This window comes from Stigmatopora argus, chromosome 6 (genome assembly GCF_051989625.1).
Source record: "Stigmatopora argus isolate UIUO_Sarg chromosome 6, RoL_Sarg_1.0, whole genome shotgun sequence".
Taxonomy (NCBI): domain Eukaryota; kingdom Metazoa; phylum Chordata; class Actinopteri; order Syngnathiformes; family Syngnathidae; genus Stigmatopora; species Stigmatopora argus.
In genome coordinates this window covers 16,948,651-16,972,484 of record NC_135392.1, presented here as the reverse complement: position 1 = coordinate 16,972,484, position 23,834 = coordinate 16,948,651, and the positions used below count along the sequence as shown (strand labels likewise).

The 23,834-nt window shown below is 39.5% G+C and overlaps 3 protein-coding genes across 5 annotated transcripts; 2 read left to right on the top strand and 1 right to left on the bottom strand.

Annotated features, from left to right (window-relative positions):
- Positions 1 to 253: 253 nt before the first annotated feature.
- On the bottom strand, positions 254 to 5,844 carry rrp9 (ribosomal RNA processing 9, U3 small nucleolar RNA binding protein). The gene is made up of 15 exons (XM_077602726.1): positions 5,631 to 5,844; positions 5,414 to 5,502; positions 5,224 to 5,336; positions 5,083 to 5,150; positions 4,962 to 5,003; positions 4,770 to 4,896; positions 4,559 to 4,683; positions 4,398 to 4,490; positions 3,234 to 3,334; positions 2,632 to 2,766; positions 2,163 to 2,225; positions 1,914 to 2,059; positions 1,643 to 1,722; positions 1,489 to 1,562; positions 254 to 409 (listed from the first exon to the last, which is right to left on the bottom strand). Exons 1-15 carry the CDS (start codon positions 5,709 to 5,711, stop codon positions 319 to 321), a joined length of 1,428 nt encoding a protein of 475 aa, XP_077458852.1. The 5' UTR covers positions 5,712 to 5,844; the 3' UTR covers positions 254 to 318.
- Positions 5,845 to 5,924: 80 nt separating this feature from the next.
- On the top strand, positions 5,925 to 13,599 carry LOC144075562 (uncharacterized). 3 transcript variants are annotated; one of them, XM_077602727.1, is made up of 5 exons: positions 5,925 to 6,142; positions 6,467 to 6,621; positions 8,571 to 8,718; positions 10,015 to 10,492; positions 12,367 to 13,599. In XM_077602727.1, exons 2-4 carry the CDS (start codon positions 6,487 to 6,489, stop codon positions 10,290 to 10,292), a joined length of 561 nt encoding a protein of 186 aa, XP_077458853.1. In that variant the 5' UTR covers positions 5,925 to 6,142; positions 6,467 to 6,486; the 3' UTR covers positions 10,293 to 10,492; positions 12,367 to 13,599. The 3 variants fall into 3 exon arrangements, with proteins under 3 accessions (XP_077458853.1, XP_077458854.1, XP_077458855.1); XM_077602728.1 differs by lacking the exon at positions 5,925 to 6,142 and adding an exon at positions 6,147 to 6,266; XM_077602729.1 differs by lacking the exon at positions 5,925 to 6,142 and adding an exon at positions 6,190 to 6,340.
- Positions 13,600 to 16,803: 3,204 nt separating this feature from the next.
- Positions 16,804 to 22,179, top strand: cav4a (caveolin 4a). The gene is made up of 3 exons (XM_077603818.1): positions 16,804 to 17,031; positions 19,744 to 19,931; positions 21,206 to 22,179. Exons 1-3 carry the CDS (start codon positions 16,804 to 16,806, stop codon positions 21,354 to 21,356), a joined length of 567 nt encoding a protein of 188 aa, XP_077459944.1. The 3' UTR covers positions 21,357 to 22,179.
- The last annotated feature ends 1,655 nt before the right edge of the window (positions 22,180 to 23,834 follow it).

Sequence of the window (23,834 nt, the reverse complement as noted above, 5' to 3'; positions counted from 1 at the left end):
AGGAAATTCATGTTACTTTTAAGGAAAAGCGCAATATTCCAGTTATCATTCTTTGATTTTTAGTTACCTATTTTATCTTTACCCTGATGGTGCTATTGTTCCGGTGCTATTAAAGAGAAAATTGCCTTTAGGTATTTTATTAATGAACATATTGTTGGTATGTTTTACGTAAACTTGATTTTTTAAGTATTTTCATAGTTGTTAAATCATCAATCAAAATATTTTCCTAAAAAATACAAAATAAAAAGCTAGATTGTAGAAAAAAGGTTTTAAACAACCTTTATTTACAAACAAAAGACAAGTCCATCATTCAAATGTCTAGACTTGATCTTGATTTGGAGCTTTCCTCTTAAGGGGAATGATACAGATTCCGTTCCTGGCCTCTTTTTGTCTCCACCATCGACCCAACCTGCACAGATACGATGTAGAAATTGAAAGGCATAGGAGGGATGGGAGCAGTTACAACATTTGTACAATTCATCATTCATCTACTGTTATTCATCAATCAGCAGCTTGATCTAATGGCCCTACTTCCCTTTTGATTCTGAATATTTTGTTTAAACAAGACAGTGTGCTTCCAAAACAAAATGGAAGAACCCTTTTTGGACAACTGTAGATACAGTGTTTTTTGTAAACAAAGCTATATTCATTTGCACATTATAAACCTTTCTGCCTGATTTTGTGCTCTCTGTGAACGATTGCCTTTGTCATTACACAACTGTAAAACAAAATTGATGTGCTTTTTACAGTGTAAGTAATAATATTTCGAAATCTTAAAGTATAACCAAAAAGATGAAATAAATAAACAAAATCTTTTGCCCAAATGCCCTGCTTCTTTTAAGAGTAACGGATGGTTAAACACCTTAATATGGTGTTATGGATTATTGGCCGTGGTGGCTAATCTGTTATCAGAATGATACTGGAGTGGAAGAAAAATTATGACACTTTCTGATTTCAACAAAACTGAATCATTAACAAGAGCCACCACAAACAGATCCAACATTGCTCTAGTTCCAAAGCACCAAGTCTCCACTGAATAACAGACACATACATGACTCTTTGTATATAAATAAATTGGGCTCCAAGGATTGATGCGTATACATCCCTAAAATATACTAACAGATAAAAATGATGAAATAAGGTAGTGTGCACAAACCCAACAACAAAATGGGCAGCAACTTGACAGGCCTACACGCTGTAAAAAATAAGACTATTCGCATGCATCAACAATTTAAAATAACTAATGGTAAGATTTAAGTGGGAATTTAAATTTTATTGGGCAAGATTGAAATGATGGGTTTTAGGATTTCATTATTTATCATCAGTAATTTTTGCTGTCGAAAGCTGTCCCAATATAGTGTAATTTACTAACAAGTGAGTTTGGACACCAAAATGATAAGAGAAAAGTGCAACAGTGCCGCTTAGTGGCACCTAGTAAACTTCCATTGCTAAAATGGGACCGTTTCCATAGAAACAGTCGCACGTTACCTGTGCTCCTGTCCGACTCCCGCCACCAAGAAGTGACCAGAGTGCGAAAACTTCAAGCTGTTGACAAAACCAATCTGAGGGAGGGATAACAGAGATGTGGGATGAGACAAGAACAATGCTGTAGGACCCTGCATTTACAAAAAAAGTCTTTTACCACAGGGATGCTGAAAAGCCGCTCAAGCCCTCGATAATACTGACTACATTTCCAAAGCTGCACCTGTGAGTTGCTGGAACCTGGGAAACACAACCTGCTGTTATTTCAGATCGAAAGAGCCGCGCTGGTTTTGTGTCGTCTGGTACACTTAACCAGAGGAAAGCGTGTGCGCGTTATCCTAAACGGAATACATTTGCATTCATTCGGCCGGGCCACTAAAAGCCTTTGTATACGTGAGTGTGTTGGGAAGGACTCTCACAGCCAGACGCACCTGAGGCCACGACGTCGGAGTTCTGAAGTGCGGCCACCGCCGCCACCCAGTGAGGCTGCGCCAGCCCGTCGTCGCCATGGCAACCGTGAGCCTGCTTCACCGTGCTGAGGGGTTTCTTCTTATTAACGCTCCAAAGAGACACTGAGCTGAGAGAGTCAGCCCAGGAAAAAAAAAGAGAGAGGAGGGAGAGCATTTATATCAGAACAAAAATAAATGTTTGTCCAAGGTTTTGGTGGACACATGACGTACCCGTCGTCGGCTCCTGTGATCATGTGCTCCTCATTAATGAGCTGGATGCAATCTATTGAACCCCTGCGATAAAACATAGTCCCGTTTATTAAAAGCACCTACGTCTTTTTATGAATGCAAGATCAACTACAATGGTTTTACAACCAGTTGTTGGTTTAAGTTAAAGTTCTGTCTCAAGGGCTCAATGCGCCCTCGTCTTGACACGAAACCATTCTAAAGGAATAGTTAATAATGTTACGTTAAATAGCTGAATGAGAAATACTTGAAAAGAGATGAATATCAAATGAAAAAGAATAACCACTGTAATTGAGGGTGCAGTATCACAAGAAATGTTAACAAACTAATTCACTGCACATCATTTATAATTATTGAAGACAATTACAATCATTTGGCCTGGGGAAAAAAATACAAAGAAACATCTTGGAGTTAACGCAATAGCGCCATAAGTGACACATGCGCAGACACTCACTCGTGACCGTGGAATACGAGCTGTGACTCCTCAGGGATCTTCCACACACGCACGGTACGGTCGCGCCCACCAGCGGTCACGCAACATTCTCGGCTTAGGCTGTCTAGTCCCGTGATAGTGTCTTGATGACCGAAACTGAAAGACATCACGGGAGGGTAAATGCATAGAAAGAGGAATAAAGCCAACATAAAATGCATTTACAAACATCCTAGAGCTAGACAGAACACATCGTTTTCCTCCGAGTTCTGTAAAGCCTTCACGCAATAATTCTCTGCAGCACCTTTGGCAGTAATTTCTGCCTTAAATCTTTTTAAACAAGAGAACAGAATCCAAATTGTGGAAAAAAAGTCAAAAAAAAGTTAATAAATTCCTCAGCCATTGTTAAACATTTTCTAAATACTGCCTTTAAGGGGCAAGGAATTATTGGCAACATGAAAATATTTCAGCAAACCCAGGTTAAGAACCACTGCTCTATAATAATTGAATTTATTGGAGTACAATTATATGACAATTTGATGCAAGTGTGTATTGTATAGAATGATGGATATGCTAAAACGGAATATTTTGCTGTTTCATGAAATCAATGAAGTGAAATCACTCACAGGGTTTCCACATAGGCATTTTCATCCGCATTCCACACTTTGATGGAGCGATCGTGTGAGGCACTGTAAAGATCATGTGTTCCCTTCCTGAACGAGAGACCCTGAAAGCAAACACGCAGGCACTTTGATATGCTAGATCTTCTGAAATACCTTAAAAGTCATATTGTGCTCACATTTTCCTCTGTGCATCTTTAGATATACATGGGGAAAATATGTTTCACAGGGGATATACAGCTCATTTTACCATAGGTGGGATGCTACAAAATTACATCAAAATTGAATGAATTATTCAATGGAACAAATCAATCTTCAACAATTGTGTTGCTCTTGTGTAGAAAAAAATTGCATTACAAAGACACCACATTAGATTGAGAGTCAGGAATATAAATAGCAGTAGTAGCAAAACACCCAAAAGAGAAAAGTACCGTATTTTCACGACTATAAGGCGCACATAAGTCTTAAATTTTCTCCAAAATAGACAGGGCGCCTTATAATCCAGTGCGCTTTATCACGATAAAATAAAATAAATCAGTCGATAGGGTACACCATCCTCTACAGCTTTCACAACTACGGCAAGCAACCCCCGACTACTATTTTCCCCGTAGAAAAAGTACTGTGCAGTGACTGCTGGGATATATAGTTCTTTTGTCAATACACCCAATGGATTGTGGCCTGGACATCGACATCAACACAGCTTTACGAAGCGTGGAAGGCAGCGCCGGAATAGTTACGCAAGCTACTAGCTAGCTACTATTTGCGAATGGATTGTGGCCGCCTGGACGAACGTATAAAACTCAGCGTTTTCGATGACTCATTTGGACAATTGTTCAATTCGGACACAGAAAATGAGGACTTTGATGGATTTGTGGGTGGTGATGACGTGAGTACATTGTAAAATGGCTAAATAAAGTACAACCGAACTCAGTTTTGCTTCCGTTGCCTTTTTAAAAACGTGTTTTTAGCGTGTGTCCGTATGTTTAAGTTGGTGTATGTTTTGCCATGCCTGGCTGCATCTTTAAAAACGGTGCGTCCTTTGTGTGTGTCAAATACAGAAATAGCACTCATTACTGATACTGCAGCTTAAAATATGATGCGCCATATAGTCGTGAAAATACGGTAAGCATTCAAATCTCCTGAGATCCAATAGTTAGTGAGTGTACCTACCGACACAGGGCCTTTGTGACCCGTAAAATTGTAGAGATGCTTGCACGTTTCAGCTTCCCAAATCATGATCAATTTGTTCATATCTCCAGTGGCCTTAAAGAGAAACCTATTATAGCTCATACTCTAGTTGTTTTTCAAGTATTCACAGTGTAACTGCTCACCAAGTATTTTGCATCAGATGATATGGACATACACAAGACGTGAGCCGTATGTCCGACGTGGCGATCTCCCGTACCTTTCCTCCCACCGGGTATGACCCGCAGTTTTTTCCCACTCTCAACTTCCCCTGAGGAAATACAAAATGAGACATCTTTTAAGACAATTTTTCCTCAAACAGCATAAATGTCTAACACGAACTGGGCAGTTAGTCACATTTAATAATGGAGCAATCTTTTGAAGCAGAGAAGATGCATTTATCATCAGGACTGATGACCAGGCAGGTAACTGGGAGCTTGTGTCCTCTTAATAGGCGGATTTCAGAAGTGTCGGGCGGCAACAGCTGAAAATCAAGTATAATATGAAATAGTTGCATTTCTCAAAAAAAGTGTCTAACTTTAAACTCACATCTTGGGCAACGAGTCGCTGGAGTGTTCCTTTAAGCTCAAGCTGCAAATAAACAAAAGATGGATATCAAATAAAACTTCTTCCTAAAACTCAAACTTGTATTCATACGAGTCAGTCTTACCATTTCTTGTTGAAGCCTTCCAGCAATGACATTAGTTTCAAATGCCTCATCTTCACCCTTTTCCTCTTCTAATTAAAACAGAATGAGAAAGTGCAAGCGATTGTATACTGGAGTGGAAATGGCGTAAAATGTGATGCTTACCTTGTTCCTTTAACTGGTTGAGGTAAAGTTTGGCTAATCTGAGTTTCTTCTCTTGCGGTGTCTCGTCAAAGTCATACTCTTCTTTGGCCGGTCTTTTCTTGGCAGCTGTCGGACTGTGCACGGAACATAGGAATGCATGTTTTAATATCTCCATATACATTACATTCTAATTTTTTTACGATTTATCTACCTCTCAGTTTCGGAGTCGCTGGAAATCTCTTCATTATATCTTGAATTCTGATTTTTGCTTTTAAATTTACCCCCACCGGCGCCGTCACCCTTATAAAAAGATCACAATGTTAACATAAATCATGGCATGCAGTAAAACGTGGACTTTTATATGTGTTGGTACGCAAAGTGAAGTTTAGCAATTAGCTACAGCTAGCTCCCCAGACTGTCACATTTACCTTTCGCTTCAATATTGCTGCCTTTTTCACAGTCGCCGGCGTTTTGATGCTTTTGGATTTCATAAAGAAAGACGAAGACATTGCGAAACTTGTGAAAACAAACTATGCTGTCGGGAAAAAAGCTCCTACTAGCATAAAGATTCAAGTCAAGATTTGGACCCACATGTGTAACTTGCAGGTCGACCTAACTTAAAACGATTGGCGGTCTGACGGTTGTTCTGATTGGGTTATACGCTCTAAATCCCGCCCTTTTAAAAGTTTCCAAAATCCTATTGGCCTACACGGATTTTTGGCGTGTAGTAGCCGGAAATAGTCCCGAGGAAAAATACGTCCCTCTGAGAAAAAAATAGTTTGATTGTGTTCCACGTTTTAAGGAAAATAACTAAAAACTAGTTATTACAGGAAAAGTCATACTAGAGCTGTTAAAAATAAAGAGGAGTCCTACTTTAACGTTAGCTTCAACAGCTTTCGATCTGCTTGTGAAACTTTGACGGAATCACACCGGGCTCCAGGTATTCTATTACTGCAGTTGTACTGCTACTTCCTCTACCACGCAGTATTTGCATACATTGCACTGCCTTTGTCCTCAGTGGTTTTGGTTTTACGTTAATTTCTCGCTACACACTGAGGGGACAGGTGAGGTTCACTCCAATCATCGTGTCATTAGAAAGTGAATTTATTTGCTCCTGACACACAGAGTGTTTATGAGGGTGAGCTAAGTGGGCGGCGAAAGGGTCGAGCTCGAACTAACTTTTCGATTTTCGCCTCCTTCCGCGCCTGAAAGATGGAGACCGTTTTCTTGGCCTAACCACACAAAACGTGTCTCCCCTCTCTAGATTTTCCCCATTAGACCCTCATGCCACCCAAGAGAGAGGCGGGGGCGACTACATCTCCAACGCCGGTAAAGAAGCTAAAGATCAACACGGTCCCAATGGACCCTGGTCCAATGGAGTTGGCCGAGTCAAGTTACTCTCCTTTTATCAACACTGAGGTAGAATACGATTTTTTTTCATGCTGCCAACTTCCCCGGATTCCCGGAGTTTACCCAGTCAAGCAATGCGAACTCCGGGACCCCGGGTAACCTCCCTAAACTCCGGAAATCCACCAAAATTGTAACTTACATTTTTTTAAAGCAACCATTTCGTAAAAATACCAAATTTCCAATTTAAATGCCTCGAAATTCACTGTAAACCGGATGACTTCAGTAACGCGAATGGATTGTGAATCATCTGAGTTCTGTTCAGACGGGCTTTATCATCATCATCGAATAATCTAAAGCCTATTGTCATCATACACAGCTGCATATGACAAAATTGGTGGTGCTACTCCACAAAGTGCGCTTTCCCGGTAAAAGACAAAAAATAAATAACATAAAAATATAAGTTACAAGTTCTGACAAATGATTAGTCTTGTGCGACTTCAGCGTTGCAATTGATTCACAATTGATTGATTAGGTAGCCACTATCATAAGGGAAGTACATTCGTACCTCTACTTACAAAATTAATTGATTCCAATACTTTTTTTGTTACCTGAACATTTCGTAAGTAAAGGTGTACTTTATATGTAAATTTTCTAATTCGTTCCACGGTCCTCACACAACTACCAACTAAACCCTTTAGAATTGGGCAAAGTGTTCCAATTTTGTATGAAAGATGTGAGGAAACACAAAAATGAGAGACCATTATAAGGAACTTCATGTCTTAAAAATAAATAAAGCATATAAAAATGAGCCCTGCACCGCTGAAATATCTCCCGCCGTGGCCGTTCTCGGTGTAATACCCGCTTTCGTCCGCCAGATGGCGGCAAGAGCCGGTTCTACCAGGGCCTAAAGCCGTCCTCTTCGTAGTACATTTTAGACTTTTACGTGTGCCCTATGTGTCTGTGTGAAAATATGTGCCACGTTGCATTTGTACAGTTTTTACTCGTTTAATAAGGGGAATTCTAAATATAATAACAGATAAGGAAATGCATTTACTTTTGGGGGGGATTTCGTAACTTGGCTCAAGTCACTCATTTACATCGAGAAAATTCTGTAACCTGAAACTCGTACCTAGAGGCATTCGTAAGTAGAGGTATGACTGTATTATTAAGGCTGACTAAACCACCAGCCTTATGTTTTCCAACAAATACTATCATTTCCGGGGTTGTTCTACAGGAAGTAGGCGTACACAACACTGGTAAGTCTTATCAATATACCTGCTCGGGTGGAGCGCAAAATGTATGGCAATTTGGATGAAACTTCCAATAAGAAACCCAGACACTCGCAGAAGTTTATTGGTTCGTATCCGACAAAATACCCCATGTGGAAGCCGTCTCCAACGTAAAAGTAGAAGGACCCATACACAAAGATGAACTTATTTTTATTATCCTGTACTTTTTCAATTCCGTATTTTCACGACTATAAGGTGCACTTAAAAGTCTTAAATTTTCTCCAAAATAGACAGAGCGCCTTATAATCCAGTGCGCTTTATATATGGACCAATACTAAAATTGTTATCACGATAAAATGAAATAAATCAGTCGATTGGGTAGTACACCATCCTCTACAGCTCTTACAACTACGGCAAGCAGCCCCCGACTCTACTATTTTCCCCGTAGAAAAAGTACTGTGCAGTGACTGCTGGGATATATAGTTCTTTTGTCAATACACCCAGTATGACGGCGACCACACTAATTTGATGCTCGCCGTCGTTCCGGCTGGATTTACATAAGAACTTTACAAAAACACAATATTTTAATTAATGTAAAACATGATAATAACTGATTTAAATTATCCTATGTTTTTTTTTACATTTTATATCAATTTTGTGTGAATTGCATTCAAAATCTCTGGAAATGGGACAAGAGTACTCCTGAAATGGGATCAACGGAGGTTGCCAGTTGTGCTGATTTGTTCTTTTCCCCATCACAGTCGATAGTTCCTCTCGCTTTTTCAACAGGAATTTGAGGAAATTGAAGAGGAGGCCAGTGAAGGCATCCGAACGGACACCATCAGCCTGCTGATGAAGATAGAACAGCTCCAGGCCCAACTCAAATATGAACGACGGTGTCGAATTTTAGCAGAAAGAGAACTTAGGCAGATAAAAGGTGTGTGGGCAAATGAAAAATTCACTTTTTTTTGTTTTTGTTTTTTTGTGAGGTTGGGAATAGGCATAGATAGCCCTTAATGTTTTGAACTCCCTTTGCCAAACTATATTAGTGTTGAAGAAAGTATTGGGGGACAAAAATAATATATGATCCCAAAATGTTTACTGGATTACACATTACTTTTATAATACATTGGATGTCACAACTGATTTGTCACTTAACATTCTGGTCTACCCTTGGTTTCTTCAAACATGAGTGATACATTAACTCAGCAAAAATGCCTGACTTCTTCAATTTATGAATACAGTAATACCTCAAGATACGAGCTTAATGCGTTTCGGGACCGAGCTCGTATGTCAATTTACTCGTATCTCAAATCATTTTTCCCATATAAAATAACTAAATACTATTGAATCCGTTCCCACCCTCTGAATAAAATGCCTAACATAGGATATTACAATGAAAAAACATGTTTTTAATTGTTCTAATCACCGCATACGCTAAAAAAGTAACAAATACCAATCTATTTTATTGCATAACTATGCAATAAAATGTGACATTATTGTGTACAGTATTGTATGGAGTTCTTACATTTGAGACAGGGGGTCCCTGGGGTTCGGTGGATCCTCTGCCACGGAGGTCAAGACACATCGACTCATCGTGTCTATTCACGATAACATGGCCTGCTTGACTTTCACTGGCTGTAGATGATCACGTGAATTTATTTATCTTGAATTTGAAAAAAAATATATTTTATTTTACACTAAAGTAGGGTTGGTTGAATGCGCATATCAAACTGGTGGGGTTCGGTATCTCCAACAAGGTTAAGAACCACTGCCTTAAGAGAATGTGTATGTCTGGACATTTAGCAGGAAGTGAGACTATACGTCCAGAGTGTTAAGTCAATTTGGAATCCACTTTTTTTTTCCGTCTTTTGAAAGTTAAAGAACCGCACTCCCCCAGATAATCTCTTGGGGTATGTGTCCGATTTACATAAGCCGTAGGAACACCGCTTCACCATTTTTTACATCCGTTGCCCGTTGATCTTTTCCGAGACTTCCATAAAGTTGTATGGAAGTTGGTGTTCAGGTAACACTTAAATTAACCAAATAAATAAGCAGTGCGACAAAGAGGGAATGGTAAATCTTGACAGAGACTGTCCCTTAGCAATGTTTGCTTGGACATATGATTGGTCAATGGTGGTATTTGGAGCAGAGTTTGCGAAAAGTCAATTTGGGTGTGTATTTCATTGTCCATATGCTAATACATAATGGTCATTTGCCCTGGTCTCCTCAGAGATGAACACTCTCATGCTGGAGATGCGACACACGGCTCATGAACTTCGAGCTACTCTGGATAATGTCCTCCAAGGGACCGACCCGATGATGGCGGAGAACAACTCTCAAGATGAAAATGTCAAATTCTTGTCCGAGCACACGACCGACATCGTAGCAGTGGCCGACAAGTCCGAGGTCGGCACTCGTTTGTTTGTCTCAATGGACCAGAAAGCATGTGTGTTGTCACCTTTCTTTTTCTCACCTGCAGGATGGCAACAATTTTCTGTACCTTGCTGAGAACATCCGCGTTCCAAAGAACCTTTATGAGCACATCGGCGAAATCTCAGACTACAAGAAGTACACCACAGCTCTGCTCATGATGCTTTTTGACAGAGAGACATTGGCCACACACTCGCTGCAGGGCCGCAGGAACTCTATGAGTGGGGAAGACTTCCCCAAACCCCAACTCCCACCTGAGATCCTCAGAAGTATCATTGGTAAGTTGCTGATTATGAGCCAATGTCAGGGATTGATTATCAATCAAGCTTTACCACTAAATACAAATGTAAAAATAGCCCCATCTGGCCACTTAAGTCCATGTTCTGAAAATAGGCTATTTACACAAATGTTACTCAATAAGATTTGATTGATCAAGAATATCTTTCCTTCTTGAATTCTCCATGACTAATGACTAACAGAAGTCAGCAACAGCATAGCAGTTTCGTTGCAGCGGTCTTAAAATGTGTCAAAAAACTGGCTAGCCTAACGTTTTCTTCTACATTGGCACCAAGTATCAGATGGAGCCTTCTTTGGTGATAGAATCCCTTGCTTGATTAAAAAGGCCAGCCAATTGTCTACCCTAGCATAGCAGCTTCCTCCTAGAAAAGTGTGGCTATCGTTTTTTTTGTTTTAAATTTTGTCAACCCAACAATTGTCAGCCTTAAAACGAGACTATTTTTTTGTCGATGAACTCCCTAGAGCAGGCATTGACAAACCGGTCCCCGAGGGCTGCTGTTGGTGCAGGTTTTTGTTCCAACCGATCCAGCACAGACAGTTTAACCAATGTGATTTCTGCAGAAAACAAGAAGCACCTGACTGCAATCCACTGATTGCACTTGTAGGACACCAGATTGGTGAAAAGGTACCCTCTCTATGGGTTGGAATGAAAACCCACACCCACTGCGGCCCTTTGTGGAATGGTTTGCCCACCCCTGCCCTAGAGTGTCAGATAACTTTTGAAGTGAGCCATGTCTGAAAATTGCGTATACCGTATTTTCCGGACTATAATTTGGAGTTTAAAAAAAAATATATATTAATATAGTTTTGGGGCGGCCCAGTGGAGCGAGTGGTTAGCCCGTCGGCCTCGCAGCTCTCGGGTCCTGGGTTCAAATCCAGGTCATGTCCATCTGTGTGGAGTCTGCATGTTCACTCCGGTTTCCTCTCACATTCCAAAACATGCATGGTAGGCTGATTGGATACTCTAAATTGCCCCTAAATATGGGTGTGAGTGTGCATGGTTGTCCGTCTCCTTGTGCCCTGCGATCAGCTGGCCACCGATTCAGGGTGTCCCCTGCCTCTGGCCTGGAGACAGCTGGGATTGGCTCCAGCACCCCCCGCGACCCTAATGAGGATAAAGTGGTTCAGAAAATGAGATGAGAGATGTAAGGTTTGGCCAGAGGTGCTACCTATACCCCAGTGCGAGTGATGTGTGAAATTAGTCACACAATATTATATCATTCCACTTGTTATTTTTAACACTGAACCACAAGAGGGCGATCTTTTCCTATGTTAATGACTTACACTGGCGGTGGGTGTACTTGTTTTTGTGCAGTCATACGTAAACTACAGGTACGCTCAGGAGATGGTAGGAAAACACAACATCAACATTAGAACCCGATTTGTTAAAATATCTTGGACGTTGACTGAGTGTGGAGAGATGCCTATACCTTGGACTCTAACTGAGCGTGGAGAGAAACACGGGGTAAAATGCATCTTATGGACTTATATGTTGTGAAATGTATGTTTGAAAAGGTCCCATGTGGTATCAAACACTAGGGTAGGCGGAGAACTTGATATCAAGTTTTAGTTTTCCTACAATATTGTTCTTACAACATAAACATTCCTGCTCAAAGACTTGCTTTGCCAAATGAAATTAAGCGTAGGACGCCCCCTTTCTATCCAAGCAGGACACATGCCAAAATATGTTACCTAAATTATTGTACATTTTTCCTAAACTGTTCCACACATACTTCACTCTTACTTTTTTTTGGAACATCTTGTCTTCATTAATGGCTTGTTTTCCACATATACTTCACACACGTACTTTTTTTCGGAACGTCTTGCCTTCATAATGTCTTCTTTTCCCTTTCAGAGCATGTCTCGGTCAAGTTTGGTGTAGATGGCAGCATGATCAAATCGGCCATCCGGACCAAGTTGAACAATGAGGACAAATTGTTAAAGAAGAGATTGGGTTGGGTGAAAGCGGAACCTAAAGCCCCCATACCTCTTTCTGACAATGCATCGATTTAACTGATGCCAATCAACTGTGTGCTGTTGGCCTCCATCTTGTCTTGTGTGTGCTGTATTGTAAAAGTTATCGATCGCCTCACCTAATTGAAAGCGTTCACTCTTTTGCTTTAATTTTTATTTTAGGTTATTTTTATAATACATTTTTCCTAACTGGGGACCACTCCTGTTGCTCACTGCAGTATTATGTAACCTTCTTTGCAAATACATATACTACAGTGCTTTTCAAGCTTACAATTGTGATATTGAGTTGGTAGAGACTAGCAAGTTATAACTGAGGGTTCTCTCATTTGCTACTCTGTTGAAAATCCATTAATAATTATTTTATTATTGGCATTTGTGGAAGTCCATTTTAAGAGAGGAAACCATTTTATTTCAGAAAGGAGCAGAACTGTCTTTTTTATGGAAGTGTTCCAAAGTGGTGTTGTGTTTATTTGCTGTGTTGTTTTTCTTTTGAAGGCACTGTACACTTTTGGTTGCTGTTTTAAGTATTTGTTCACTAATGGATAGTTATTTAGAGTCACGTGTTTTCACACCTTGGAAATAGCATGTATAATAGATAGAGCTGGTCGATTATAGATTGTGATCGTGAAAATTTTGTGGCCAATTTTGATGATTAGCTGTGAAAATATTTGTTCAATTAGATGTTCATGGTAGAAATGTCCATGACAATTTAAAAACCTGTGTGTTTAGTACTCTTTTTGCTTCCAAAAGAACTGAAAATGCTATTCTTAAAGAAAAAAAATGATATTTCTTTTCAAAATCACCCAGCCCTAATATACAGTAACTCGAGTACCATATCTGCTTATGTACAATAGAGTTGCTGAATGCAACATTTAGCCTTTTTGTTTATTTTTGTATTCTGCCAGTACCCACTGTTTTCCCTTTTGTTCAAGGGGTCCAAAAACCATTTGAGTAAATTCCACATTAGGTAGCAGGACTTTGCTCATCATTAATGTGCACCTTAAGTTATATATATCTGACGTGGAGTGTTGGTGCACATAAACAATATCCGTTAATCACTTTGTTGTCACGTTTTACAACATTTGTGCCAATAATAAATGTTCAAGAATCGTTATATCCACTCTTGCTAATTTGACTTATTTCTTGACTGTCTTTCAAATCCTAATCCCCTTTTTTAAAGTTTAGATCTACTTTCAAATGGCTCTCAACACTGGTTTCAAGTCATCCCCTTTTAGAACACATTTTTTGGGATAAAGCATGGTGAGCCGGGTTGGTGAATTGCTTTTATTGATCTTTCTCAAAGGAATGTGTAGTACTGACATGTTCGAATGTGCACATTTGGCCAACTCATGTGAGACTTGTCTTTAAACTGAACAGTCAAAAATCTTTAACTGACTGCACATTACTGATAAAACAGATGGGAAAAAAGTTTCAATTGCTGAAATGGGGAAGATACTAAGTTCATTTTTCATATTTCATTCTCAAGTCAGATTTATCCAAAAATAAAATGTTGAAGCAAGAAAAACTCCCATTTGTAAATCCTTTCAAATTACAGTGATGGCTTTGGAGTTTTCTAGTTCCGTGAACAATCATAATCAAAGCACTTGTCTCATATCATGTTTCCCCATTTAAATTTTAAAAATCTATTCCATTACCCTCCAAAACACTTGTTTCATTGGCCAGTATTATTGCTCTTTCCTTTATGTTGAATTTTGCAGTAAACTTTAATTGGGAGAGGCAATAAACAACTTGGACCAACCATGTGTCATTAAATGCAAAGGTTTTGCTTCAATTCATCTAATCTCATTTTCTAAAATGCTTTATCCTCACTAGGGTTGTGGGGGGTGCTGGAGCTTATCGCAGCTGACTTCAGGCCAGAGGCGGGGACACCCTGAATTGCTGGCCAGCAACTGCAGGGCACGAGGAGACTAACAACCATTCATGCTCACACTCATACTTAGGGGCAAATTAGATTACAATCAGCCTATCTTCCATGTTTTTGGAATGAGGGAGGAAACCAGAGTACCCGGAGAAAACCAACACAGGCCCGGGGAGAACATGCAAACTCCACACAGGTGAACCGATCTGGATTTGAACACAGAACCCCAGAGCTTTGAGGGGACGTGCTAAGCACTCGTGCCACTGGGCAGCCAAATTTAGATTATTTCAATTTTATTTTAAATTTGTCAAATCGCAGCTCTTAAAATTGAGGTAAAAGATTTTTTCCCATTTATTGATTACGTTCCTTAAGCAAGTCTTCTATATCTCCACTACTATTCTTTTTTTTTGGCACTTTAAATAAGGTTATAAACACATTGGCTGCCATTGATGGTGCTAGAGGTCCAATCAATTTTGATTGAGAGTGGCTGGCAATTCCTGCCATCTAGCGTCATCAATGGCACTGCAAAATGAGCCTTCACAGCCAGTTCTCCCAGTTTACCCCAATTGAATGTCAATAGTTGCCAATGAGTTTAAAGGTACTGAATGATGAAATAGGCATTCAGTTTATTCTCTGTGCATGAGATAGCTTGAGACTTTTCCATTAGTTTAGTAAATGTGTCGACGAGGCAATGACTTCTTAGTAAGTATAGCCTGGTGCTTTTTCTTGCCAAATAAATTGATTGATATGGAATGGAATAATATACAGCAGTTTAAGTGCAAGATTCCGTGTTGCCCATGCATGTGTTGCAAAGAGTTTTGTTAAATGAATATACAGTGTGCTCCGGACCTTCTAACCACTCTCCCAACTGGCTGCCTTATTCAGAGACTTTTTGTAGTACTTTAAAAGTGTTGAAATTGTCTTTTTATTTTTACTCTTAAATTATGAGTATGGCTCTCAAGGACTAACATTTAAGAATATAAATTGTTCATTGCTCTCTCAGACAAAGCCATCCTTGCCATATGTGAGAAACAAACTGATAAAATATTCAAATATGGGTTGGAATAGGTGGCTATCTGACTGCCTCATTTTATTTGACAAAAAAAAAAAAAAGACTTCAACACTAGTTGAAAAGTTTAAATTTTAAGGCTGTTTCTCTTTAGACGAGGCAATTTTTGTGTGAAAAATAAAGTATAAAAATATAACGATGACGCACCTGCAGACATAGAATGATTCGATGCTTCCGTTTTGCATGACCGACGGTTACCGAACATTCTTTCAGCTATATTGCATGTTGTAAAACGTATAGATGTTTTGTTATTTAATAAAAAAAATATGTATATATATTTGCAAATTTATTTGTATTTTTGGATTATTTTGTTGCCTGGAGCCCTTAAATTTTTTAAATAAAACTATTTTTAACCCCTTATCAATCACTTTTGACCCTATAAAATATTAAGTGATTGGATTGGATTGGATTGGTTTGTACTTTGTTTAGTTTTTCTACCTTAGCCCAACTAAAACTAGATTTATAATCACTGAGGTAACCTGTTGCATAAGTTTGGTGGGATGGCTCAGTGGTAGTTTAGTGGTCTTCCAACCTAAAAAGATGTACGTAATATGGATTCCATCGACTTATGCTTTCCTATCTATTTCCCTTGTGCAAGACACGGAACCCCACAATTCTCCTGAGGCTGTGATGTCAGTGGGTTAATGAAGAGACAGTCTCAAAGAAGCTCAAAGCTAGAAAGCGATTTTACTATGCCGTATCCATTTAATGTGCGACATTCAGACCATATACAGTAGAATAGCAGCAACACTGAGCTATATGAAACTTTCTGCAGAACCTGTGAGCCACTCCTTAACCTTATGAAGTGGAATAATTTACAGTCATGGCCAAAGTTTTGAGAATGACACAAATGTTACAGGGGTTTTAGGTGTTTTCCAAATGTTTCTATGGTATAATAACTTTCAATTAGAAGCATTTCAAAAGTATCAAAACTTTTTATTGAGAATTACATGCAATAGGTCAATATTTGCAGTGTTGATGCTTCTTTTTGCTATCGATCAACTTCTGGACTAAATCCTGACTGTGGCCGTCCATGTTTGCATAATAAATGCTTGGAGTTTGTCAGAATTTGTGGGTTTCTGAATGTCCACCCGCCTCTTGAAGGAACAGACTTTGTGAAAATGTAATATTTGTGTCATTCTCAAAACTTTTGGCCATGACTGTATGTGGTTGTTGTGTGTGGCCAGTATTTATATCCCTCTATCCCCACACAGCATAGAAAAGTGATCTGGGGAGAAACCCCATCTGCAAATACCTTGCAGGCCAGCGTAACTTTCCAAATATAGACCCTGCCCTGCCCATAGCTAAAGGGTGCCAATCTCAGCTAGAAAACTGTACTGTCTGGACTTTTTTTGTGTTCACCGTTTTCAATGGATGGCCTGAGGAAGGGGGGCGATTCTGAGGAAGTGGAGATTGACCTCGGGGACTCCAGTGACCCTGAGGAGTTTGATAATGAGGAGCAACCAGAGGTACTATGGAAAGCACCTCCTGACTGGGAGCAAGAAGAAAGGAGTCATTTGTCTTCTGTGGTGGATATTAGCGATACCAAACCTCTTCTCAATGGTCGAGACCCTCGCGGAATGAATGATTGCCTCAAGGTAGACTATGCCGATGCGCAAACATAGGTGAACTGAGTTTGGTTACATAAAACCAAATTGTTTACATTCTTTTTCATTTTATCACGTGTGGCTGGGCAGAATTTGAGGAGTGGAATTATTTTTGCTCAAGAGGCCTGTGATAAAAATGGCATACTTTGACCATGTCCAGACATTTTTTTCCTGATAACCTCTCATTGATACTATTCATTACTGTATATACATCTCTTGTCTTCTAATGACAACAAGCAGGGGGCCCCGGCTTTGCCGGTTCAGTGGCATAGATCAGGGGTGGCTAACTACGGTCCTCGAGATCCTCTGTCTGGTCATTTTTCCATATCTCCTTCCTCTACCTACCTGAATCAAATGATCAACTCATCCGCAAGCAGTCCAGAAGCTTGATACCGATCCCGATTATTTGATTCAGGTGTGTTGGTGGAGGGAGATATGGAATACACCGAATAGCTGCTCTCGAGGACTGGAGTTGGCCACCCCTGGCATAAATGAACCGGAGTTAATTTTAGCTGGAGCACAGTTGGTCTCCAGTTAGATTTAGAAAAAAATGCAGTGGTTACAGATACCCATGTGATAAAGATGGTCCAAAACTTCTATGAACAACAAGGGCTGAACTTAACTCCTATCTAATTGTCACTTTAGTTACTTATGGGCAATTTGGGAAAAAAAAGATTTATATAAAAAAATGAAATTGATCCTACAGCTGAATTTTGAATAAAAATGAATGAAAGGCAGATAAAAAACAGAGTCTATCAAAGCTTCGAGGATATGTATTTCATTCAAATTTGCTAGTCTCAGTCTCGGTTGCGAACCACTCCCCCAAAGGCTCATGGGAACTTTCCATATTTTCTTGTTTCAACATTGTATGTAATAACATAGACTCCTTGTTACTCACATGAATCACTAAAATGATTACGTGCTTTTATATCCCTCACCACACTATATTATCTTTTAACATGAGACCAGTTCTGTAAGCAGTAGAAAACATGTGTTAATATAAGTTTTTGTACATACTTAATTATATTAAATGTTGTTATGGTTTTAAGTTGAACAGATTAAATACACACAAATAGCTAAAGTTAGTCCAAAAATCTGAGTTATATTTACAGAAATCAAGAATTTACTTAAGCTCAATTTATTTTCAGTTGGTAATTTTTTGGCGAAAATCCTCATTCAACAGAATTGTGAAAGTCTCAAAACATATGACCACAATTGTACAAGTTTTTGTGAATTTGGAAACATTTTCAATCTTAGACCTGTAATTTTTGTCATGGTGCTTTGGGGACATGGGGTACTGATTTGTTCAGCCCCCAAAAACTGATGCGAGCGTTTGGTCAGAATATGTATTTTCCGCTTAGGGTTGATGTGTTTTCACCAAGACTCTCTTAATGATCTCTCTATAATGTTTTTGATATAGTACATCATTTCCTGCCTCGAATTTGAAGGGATCCAGTTTGGTCATCTCAAAGTTGCAGATGATATTGTTCTCTTAGGCTCGTCAATCTACCAACCCATGCGAGGATGATGAATGAATACTTGTAGTATATTAATATTATCTTAGTGCAGTGGCCCGGTGGTGCGGGTGGCTAGCGCGTCAGCCTCACAGCTCTGGGGTCCTGGGTTCAAATCCAAGTCGGTCTACCTTTGTGGAGTTTGCATGTTCTCCCCGGGCCTGGGTGGGTTTCCTCTTGGTACTCTGGTTTCCTCCCACATTCCAAAAACATGCAAGGCTCCCGTGACACTAATGAGGATAAAGCGGTTCAGAAAATGAGACAAGATGAGATTATGCTGGTGGACTTTGAAATTTTATTCCGTTAAGGGTCGCCACAGCAAAACTGTAGAATTGCCTGTCACACATGGCACAAGTTTTATGCCAAATGCCCTTATTGATGCAACCCATAAATGTGGGAATCAAACCAGGCCCACCACCACCACAATAATATATCATTATTTATTATTACCACTTAATTGTACAGTATTCCCTACCATTAATAAGAAAGAACTATAGCATAATTTTATGGCATTCTGGGGTATTTTAAAATAACGCAATATACTTTCATTCATTCATTTTCTGAACTGCATATCCTCACAAAGGTTGCAGGGGGTGCTGGAGCCTATCAGAGCCAACTATGGGCATCAGGCGGGTCCAACCAATCGCACAGCACAAGAAGATGGACACCCATTCATACCTTGTGGCAATTTAAAATGTTCAACCAGCCTACCATGCATGTTTGTTGAATGTGGGAGGAAACTGGAGTACCCAGAGAATTACGGAACTATAAGTCCAATGTGTTAATCACTCACCCACAGTGCTGGACCCAAATGTAGTCAACTATGCGGAGTAGGCGGGGGGACACCCTGAATTGGTAGCCAGCCAATTGCAGGGCACAAGGAGACGGACAACCATTCACAGACTCACATTCATACCTAGGAGCAATTTAGAATGCACAACCACCCTATCTTGCATGCTTTTGGCATATGGGAGGAAACCAAAGTACCCGCTGAAAACCCACTCAAGCACAGGGAGAACAAACGTACTCCACACAGGAAGGTCGGAACCCAGCGGGGATTGAACTCTCAACCTCAGAACTGTAAGGTGTCGCACCGAGATGCCCCTTTGTTTTGTTTTCAAGTCAAATAGCTCAGGAGACAAACTGCATGGTATTATTGTACATACACACTCATTTCCTTTGCCTGCAGGTGACGTTTGAGGATGTTATTGCTGAGCCGGTTTCAGTGCGCAGCGGGGACCGAGTGTGGATCTGGAGCCACGCTCTGTTTGAAGTGAGCCGAGTTTGGGTATACAGGATCATCACGGTGCTTCTGGCCATCCCTATGTCGATAATCTCCGGAATCCTCTTTGCTCACCTCAGCTGCATACACATATGGTATGTAGCCCAATTTGTGCGGAGAAGCCAATGTCCTGTTGGATGAAGCCCTCACAATATGGATGAGGGTGTGTTCAACCAATTGTATGCCCCCAAAACAGTGCAAGTTATGTCAACTAGTTATAATTTGAAAACCCATACAAAAATACCGGTACTCGGTCGTTTGGTCGCCGGTCTTTTGGTCGCCCGGAAGGTTATTGATAATTACCATCTAAATCGTTGCTCAAATTCCCTAAACACAAACTGTGAATTATTATTTAGTCATACTTAATGCCCTATTAATTATTAGTCTAAAGAAAAGCTCCAAATACCGTACTTTTATTGTGTTTTGTTGGAGAACTTGTTAAGACCCTGACTGACGTAGCTTCTTAAAGGGACAACGCATGTACATACAAACTGTTATACACTCACATGTCGGCTCAGTGAAACTGCTCATGGCCATTGTTGGCTTTTATTGATGCGTAGACCGTGTTGTTTTACCTTGTTTTGTCGCCGGTCTTTTGGTCGCCCGTTGTTTGGGTCCGGGCGACCAAAAGACCGCGACCAAAAGACGGCGACCAAAAGACCGGCGACCAAACGACCGCACACGAAAATACCATACTGACTTCATTGGCTCGATCCAGCAAAGGGAAATTACCAAAGAGCAATCCTAATTTATATAAGTATATACAGTATAACTACCTGGTGAGAAAACACAGCATAAGCAAACACAAAATTCAGTTTTTAAATCAATTTCATCCCATAAATTATTCATTCATTTTCCGTTGCACTTATCCTCACAAGGGGGTGCCGGAGGCTATCCCAGCCAACTATGGGCAAGGAACGCCCTAAATTGGTTACCAGGGAATCACAGAGCTCACTGTATAAAACAATCTTTCACGCTCACACTCATACCTATGCACAAATTATGCATGCTTTTGTGATGTGGGAGGAAAAAATACCTCAACATAATGCCATAATCAAAATAAATTAATGAACATATTAAAAGCAAAGATTTTGTGATTTACCAGTGCGGCTAAACAAATCAATTGATCGATCCATCAATCAATTTCTGAAAGCCACAAATATTGAAAACATAAAATTGGGTTCAAACTTCCAAAATGGCTAAAAAGTTCAAAAGAACTGCTGCTTACACAACACTTAAATATTCTTACTATAAATATTGTCTTGAATGATTACAATGTTGCATAGCCGAAAAGATAATACGTCAAACTGTACAATCAATATATGGATGAGACAAAATCGACACTGAGGTGTTTTTTTTTCTTCACCAGGATGATCAGCCCTTTCATCAAGTACATTCTTATTGGAACAATCTGGTTGCAGAACCTTTGGAACGTCGTGCTGGATGTCATCGTACGACCATTGCTGACCAGCGCTGGGCAATGCTGTGGTCGATTTAACATTCATGTTGCTGAGGAATAACCTTTTTTGGAGTGGACATGATCACCAAGGGAATTGATGACGGTCAAAGATATTCCATTCAAGTGTTTGTCATATTTTGCTAACAGTTAATTACAGGATAATTTGCGCCAACACAAATAATAGTTATTCACAGGTTGTGTGGTTGAAAGCATTTACTTTATGATTTTTTAAAAACAAAATAATAACATCTTTCTTTCTCATAGATGAGGAATATCATAGAAAATCAAAACAAGATCCACCTGAATTAAAAAAAACCACATACTTGTAATGTAAAAAAAGGTTTATTTTGATTTATTTCTTGTATCTTTAAAGGTACTGTGGATGAAATACTCCCAATCCACCTATTGAAGTAATTCCCATTCATTTAAATGAGTCATTTGCATATGTAATATGTACTGCATATCATAAAGAAAAACACAGTAAAAATAATACTAAGTTTTGATCATGAAAATTTACTTTTGAACTTTTTAAAAATAATTTGGTCCATTTAAATGGGCCAATAAAGGAGGACACCATTTACTAAAGGCTGATTTTTGATAAAGCTTTTGTTTTGGATTTATGCCATCTTTCTTGTAATGTCATTAATATGAACAATGAACACACTGAATGCATGGATGCCAAATACAGTAAATTGCAATAATTCAGTCTTAAATTGTTTCCAAAGTTATGCATATATCATATTATATTGCAACAACTGTGACTAGAATGCACATAGTAGTTACCTGGTAAATATAACACATGAATTCTCACACCAAAATATCTTTTTGCACTTTCCATTCAATCAATCACGTTTAACAAAAATGCCATTAATGTGACAGTAGTCAGAACCTGTTCTACCCCCTTTCTCATAAAAGACTTCAGGCCACAGAGAGACACTCTATTCTTATTCAGACTTGAATATTTGATAGAGCACATTAAAGTGATAATGACAGATTAATTTTGAAACAAGACACAGAAATGTTAAGCCATGGGCTTTGTGAATTCGCAGTGTGAGCAATGGCACAACCTCAGAAATGCAAAACATAAAAATTACACACAATTTTTACTCTATTGTATTACTTATGTCCTTTAAAATTACAATTATACTACTTTCAATGTCTCATGAAACATTTTAGTTAGCAAAAAAATAGTGGTCTCCTTCCTAGATGGTCCATCACTATTGTTGCTCACATAGGAATACGACCCAGGATTGCCATAATCTTTTCGTTAGTTGAAAGCTACTTCTATTCTACTAACTGAAAAGCTTGTTGGTTGTTTGAACAACATATTTTACAGCTGTGTATGTGTGTAGCTGTGTCACTGAAGACATAAGAAAAGCATAAAAGCCAGCCTTCACTGACTTTGAAAATGCATAGAATTGACGAGTGTTTACATGGAATTGCAGTAAAAAGAAAGCCTAAGAATTTTATATTGAATACGGAAGGGTGGGTTTATTGTGAAATGAGTTTTGCTCCCGCTGCCGTTCCACTTTCTCTGCTCGGTGGGGCACCACAGTTTCTGTGGAAGGAACACACAGAGCTTTTACATTCAGCCACCTAGAATTAAAGCCAAGTTTTCCATTTTCAAGTTAAAATAATAGATCATCGCTCATAAGTAGGGCAGCCCGGGGGATTGAGTGGTTAGCACGTCAGCCTCACAGCTCTGGGGTCCTGGGTTCAAATCCAGGTCGGTCCACCTGTGTGGAGTTTGCTGCATGTTCTCCCCGGGCCTGGGTGGGTTTCCTCCGGGTACTCCGGTTTCCTCCCACATTCTAAAAACATGCATGGTAGGCTGATTGGACACTCTAAATTGCCCCTAGGTATGGGTGTGTGTGCATGGTTGTCTGTCTCCTTGTGCCCTGCAATCGGCTGACCACCGATTCAGGGTGTCCCCCGCCCCTGGCCCGGAGTCAGGTGGGATAGGTTCCAGCACCCCCTGACTCTAATGAGGATAAAGCGGTTCAGAAAATGAATGAGAATGCTCATAAGTACTTTGGCCAAAATCAATCTTTAGTACCACTGTTGACCTTTAGGGGGCAGGAGATTTATGTTACATTCATAGTACAACTTCTGATCCATTTGTCAGTGTTGGGACCACCACCAATTTATAGAAGACCCATAAAGTAAGTAGATGTGGTGCCAAAAATTAGGCGCCATATTGTGTTAGGATAGATTAATATAAAGTATCACCTTTAATGTAATATTGAGAGCTTTGACTAATTTTTGTCCTTGGTCGCGATTGCATTAAAGAATTATTCTAATGCTTGATCATTTCTTTTTTTTCGGGTGACTTAGATTAATATGACTGGCATCTAGTGGTTGTGTCTAAAGATGATCCCATTTACTACATGAAATTAAATATATCAAGCAAAATGCCTTGCTTTGAGAAAATCCATATTTTTTTTGGGTCAAAAATATCATATAAGAGAAGTAAGGGCTGCCATATAAATCCCCAGGACCAAATCCAGAAAAGTGGATTTAGCCTACTCACAGTAGCTCA

What these genes read in the sequence shown, in the direction of transcription:
- rrp9 (XM_077602726.1), bottom strand. Translation starts at nt 5,711, where the DNA reads ATGTCTTCGTCTTTCTTTATGAAATCCAAAAGCATCAAAACGCCGGCG. An exon ending in AGATTGCTCCATTATTAAAT is followed by an intron (nt 4,684 to 4,769) that starts GTGACTAACTGC and finishes GTATTTCCTCAG; the next exon opens with GGGAAGTTGAGAGTGGGAAA. An exon ending in GGCTTTTCAGCATCCCTGTG is followed by an intron (nt 1,563 to 1,642) that starts GTAAAAGACTTT and finishes TCCCTCCCTCAG; the next exon opens with ATTGGTTTTGTCAACAGCTT.
- LOC144075562 (XM_077602727.1), top strand. Translation starts at nt 6,487, where the DNA reads ATGCCACCCAAGAGAGAGGCGGGGGCGACTACATCTCCAACGCCGGTA. An exon ending in CTCCTTTTATCAACACTGAG is followed by an intron (nt 6,622 to 8,570) that starts GTAGAATACGAT and finishes CTTTTTCAACAG; the next exon opens with GAATTTGAGGAAATTGAAGA. An exon ending in AGAACTTAGGCAGATAAAAG is followed by an intron (nt 8,719 to 10,014) that starts GTGTGTGGGCAA and finishes TGGTCTCCTCAG; the next exon opens with AGATGAACACTCTCATGCTG.
- cav4a (XM_077603818.1), top strand. Translation starts at nt 16,804, where the DNA reads ATGGATGGCCTGAGGAAGGGGGGCGATTCTGAGGAAGTGGAGATTGAC. An exon ending in GAATGAATGATTGCCTCAAG is followed by an intron (nt 17,032 to 19,743) that starts GTAGACTATGCC and finishes CTTTGCCTGCAG; the next exon opens with GTGACGTTTGAGGATGTTAT. An exon ending in CTCAGCTGCATACACATATG is followed by an intron (nt 19,932 to 21,205) that starts GTATGTAGCCCA and finishes TTTCTTCACCAG; the next exon opens with GATGATCAGCCCTTTCATCA.